Below are 3736 nucleotides of genomic sequence, written 5' to 3'. Positions count from 1 at the left end.
AAGATAAATCCCCAAGGGCTACCTGGGGGAGGCCACACATCCTGGTGCCTGCTGTGGTGGCTCGTGGACACGTTCCTCCAACCCGCACCCGTGTCTGGCATGGGGCCCTCTTCTTAGCAAGGGGAGGCCACGCTCAGCAGACACCAGTCCTCCGTGTGGGCCTGGGCCGGCTGCTTCCCCGGGTTCCAAGCCCTTCCTCAGCCCACAGGCCCAGCAAGAGTGCCTGTGGGCCTGGTTTGCCCTGGGCCGTTTGGAGTCTCCCCAGGGAAGGAGGACGGGGCCCCAGAACCCCTCCGCCCCAAAGGCCCTCTGCCGCTGGCTGAGGACAATTGTTGCTTGGCTGGATTGTTACATGTGGGACCATCACCCCTGAAAGGGCCACGGTGCCCCCGGGCTGCCTGAGAGCGGGGCAGACCTGCCGCGAGGATGAAAGGCCCCCGCGGACCGACCGCCTGCTAGCCTGCAGGGAGTCACCACAGAGCAGCGGAACCCTGTGCCCTCCGGACTTCCAGAGAGGCCTCTTGCGTCACAAAGTGGCCCGACGGCGTTCTGCCTGCGTTTTGGTGAGGCCCGAAGAGGACTAGGACACTGCAGGCATGTTTAATCCGCACGCGTTGGACTCTCCCGCTGTGATTTTTGACAATGGCTCCGGGCTCTGCAAAGCGGGCCTCTCTGGAGAGATCGGGCCCCGCCACGTCATCAGCTCCGTGGTGGGGTACCCCAAGTTCAAGGTGCCCTCGGCGGGGGCCAGCCAGAAGAAGTACTTCGTGGGGGAAGAGGCCGTGCACAAGCGGGAGGTCCTGCAGCTGCGCTACCCCATCGAGCGGGGCCTGGTCACTGGCTGGGAGGACATGGAGAGGCTCTGCAAACACCTGTTTGAGTGGGAGCTGGGGGTGAAGGCCAGCGACCGGCCGGTGCTCATGACGGAGCCCTCCCTGAACCCCAGGGAGGCCCGGGAGAAGATGGCCACGATGATGTTTGAGAACTTCAACGTGCCCGCCTTCTACCTGTCGGACCAGGCCGTGCTGGCCCTCTACGCCTCCGCCTGCGTCACGGGCCTGGTGGTGGACAGCGGGGATGGGGTCACTTGCACTGTCCCCATCTTCGAAGGGTACTCCCTGCCTCACGCGGTCACCAAGCTCTACGTGGCGGGAAGGGACATCACGGAGCACCTCACGCGGCTGCTGCTGGCAAGTGGGCAGTCCTTCCCGTGCGTGCTGGACAAGGCCCTGGTGGACGACATCAAGGAGAGGCTGTGCTACGTGGCCCTGGAGCCCGAGAAGGAGCTGTCGCGGAGGCCGGAGGAGGTCCTCAGAGAGTACAAGCTGCCGGACGGGAACGTCGTCTACGTCGGGGACCAGCTGCACCAGGCCCCCGAGGCCCTGTTCACACCCGAGCAGCTGGGCGTCCAGAACCCGGGCCTCTCGAAGATGGTCTCCTGCAGCATCACCAAATGTGATGCGGACATCCAGAAGACCCTTTTTGGGGAGATCGTGCTGTCCGGGGGCACCACTCTGTTCCAGGGCCTCGACGACCGTCTTCTGAGGGAGCTGGAGCAGCTCGCTTCCAAAGGGACCCCCATCAAGATCACGGCCCCCCCGGACAGGTGGTTCTCCACGTGGATCGGGGCCTCCATCGTCACCTCCCTGAGCAGCTTCAAGCAGATGTGGGTCACCTCCGCCGATTTCAAAGAGTTCGGGGCATCCGTGGTTCAGAGAAGGTGCTTCTGAGGGGCTGAGGGCAAGGGGTGGGTGTGTGTAGCGAGCTCGCCCCTCGGCGCCGACGGGGTGTTCAATAAAGGACAAAATCGTGTTCAGCCTCTGGTCGTGATGTCGGGCTGTTTATTCTAGGTGGCCCCGGAGGAATTTCCAAGGTGGACCCCAATGTCCACCAGGGCCTTGTCCAGCACGCACGGGAAGGACCGCCCGCTTGCCATGAAAGGGGGGTCATGAACCCCCTTTAAGTGGCTGTCCCCACCCCCTTGTCCCTAGAAAGCCCTGGGTTAGGAGTCAAGGCTGTTTCCGTCTGCAGAGTTGGTCCCAAAAGCAGGGGCCCGAGTTTGATCCCACAGGGCCCTGGGCTCTCCGTTTAAAACATGGGTCTGGGGTGGTCTGGGACAGTCAGCCCTGGTTGGGGACAGGAACCAACAGGAGCGCTCCCCGCTCTGGGGGCCAAGAGAGCGGGCGGTGGGTCTTCAGTATGGTTAGGCTTTCGTGGCTTTTACGAGGCCGGAGGCTGAAGCCTGAGCTGACGACGGAGCCAGGCAGGGGTGCAGCCGCCATCTGTTCGAGACCCGCCAGCAGCCCCGCCCCCGCCGCTCGGAGCGTCGACACCCCCTACCAGATTACTGTGATTCTTGCAAAGATGCCGACAGCCTCATTCTGGAGTAAAATCCTGGAGACAAAGTTAACGGCCATCAATAGAGTCACGGTTGAATAAATGATGAAGAAAGGGAGTTTTTCCACATAGATTTGGTGGAGTTCTCCCAAAATAATACTGGGACAGAACGAAAGCACCGAGAAGTCTTTCCAGAAGGGCGTCCCCTTCCCATCTGGGAAAGAAGACAGTGGCACCTCCCCACGCACATCTCTGCACGCTTCGTGGAAGCGAACGTGGTTTTTTATAGGATTATGAGCACATGGAAAAAGAACAGGGTAGACACCTCGGGTTGGTAGAGGCAGGAGGGGATGGGAAGGGCTGCGGGGGGGGGAGCCTTGAGGACGGCATCGCAGGACATTTCAGCATGTGCGGGACACACCCATCTTCCAACCCGTGCGCGCTCCTCTCCCCCTGCTGTCAGGCCGCCAGTGTCGTCTCTGACGCGAGCACACGGTGCCCATAAGACAGCAGGCGGCCGGGTCCCTTGTTCAGTCTGTGGGGTCTCTCAGCCGGCGTGTGTGGAGGTTTCGTGTGCGAAGATACACCTTCCCGTCCTGATCCCGCCGCCGTGCTGTTTTGTCTCCTGGTCCCCTTCTCGTCCCCTCCCATGGCTGGCTGGAGGTTTTTCGGAATTCCGTCTTGATTTATGGACAAGGATTTTCAGCAAATTGTGCCGTATTGATTTCTTGGTGACTGCGCCAGGGGAACACCACAATCTACCCATTGGGACATTTTCCCACTCAGAGTGAGACGCCGAAAACTTACTTCCGTGTAGGCCCCTGTAGCCTCCCAGATTTTACAATGTCCTGTTGCTGCTACACACGTCTGAGAACAACCTCCGACGTATTACGACTTTTCCTCCTGCCCTCAAATGATTTAGGAGCTCGTTAGAGTACCCTACAATACGGTTACCCACATTTTAACCCAACCTGATGTTCTTTTGTGCTTCTGAGGTTCCACGTTCCCACTATCATTTCCTTTCCTTTTAGAGAACTTCCTGTGGTCTTTCCCTAAGAGGGGTTTGCTAGTGACAAAGTCTCTTCCTTTTCTGTGATCTGAGGACGGTGTCTTTCTGCTCCGTCCCTGAAGGATGTTTTCTCCGGACATAGAGTCCACAGTTAACCGTTCCCTTCCAGCACCTGGGCAACGTGGTATGAGCACCTTCTCCGTGGCCCTTCTCCGTGGCCCATGGCTGCAGACCAGAGACCCCCAATTATTTGATCACGGCCCCTGTCGGTCATGCACCATTTCTCTCTGGCTGCCCTTGGGGGTTTTTGTGGTCTGCAGCCCCCATTATGGTGTGTCTTGCTGTGGGTTTCTACAGGTTGATCCTTCAGGATTTAGGCAACTCGTGAAT

General features: G+C 59.6%; 1 protein-coding gene across 1 annotated transcript; it reads left to right on the top strand.

Moving 5' to 3' along the window:
• Window positions 1-596: 596 nt before the first annotated feature.
• LOC111154844 (actin related protein T2) lies at window positions 597-1819 on the top strand. The gene has a single exon (XM_022514771.1). The coding sequence runs from the start codon at window positions 597-599 to the stop codon at window positions 1728-1730; it is 1134 nt and encodes a 377-aa protein (XP_022370479.1). The 3' UTR covers window positions 1731-1819.
• The last annotated feature ends 1917 nt before the right edge of the window (window positions 1820-3736 follow it).

This window comes from Enhydra lutris, unplaced genomic scaffold (genome assembly GCF_002288905.1).
Source record: "Enhydra lutris kenyoni isolate GAN:26980312 unplaced genomic scaffold, ASM228890v2 scaffoldscaffold38, whole genome shotgun sequence".
Lineage (NCBI taxonomy): Eukaryota > Metazoa > Chordata > Mammalia > Carnivora > Mustelidae > Enhydra > Enhydra lutris.
This window is presented reverse-complemented; position numbering and strand designations above follow the sequence as displayed.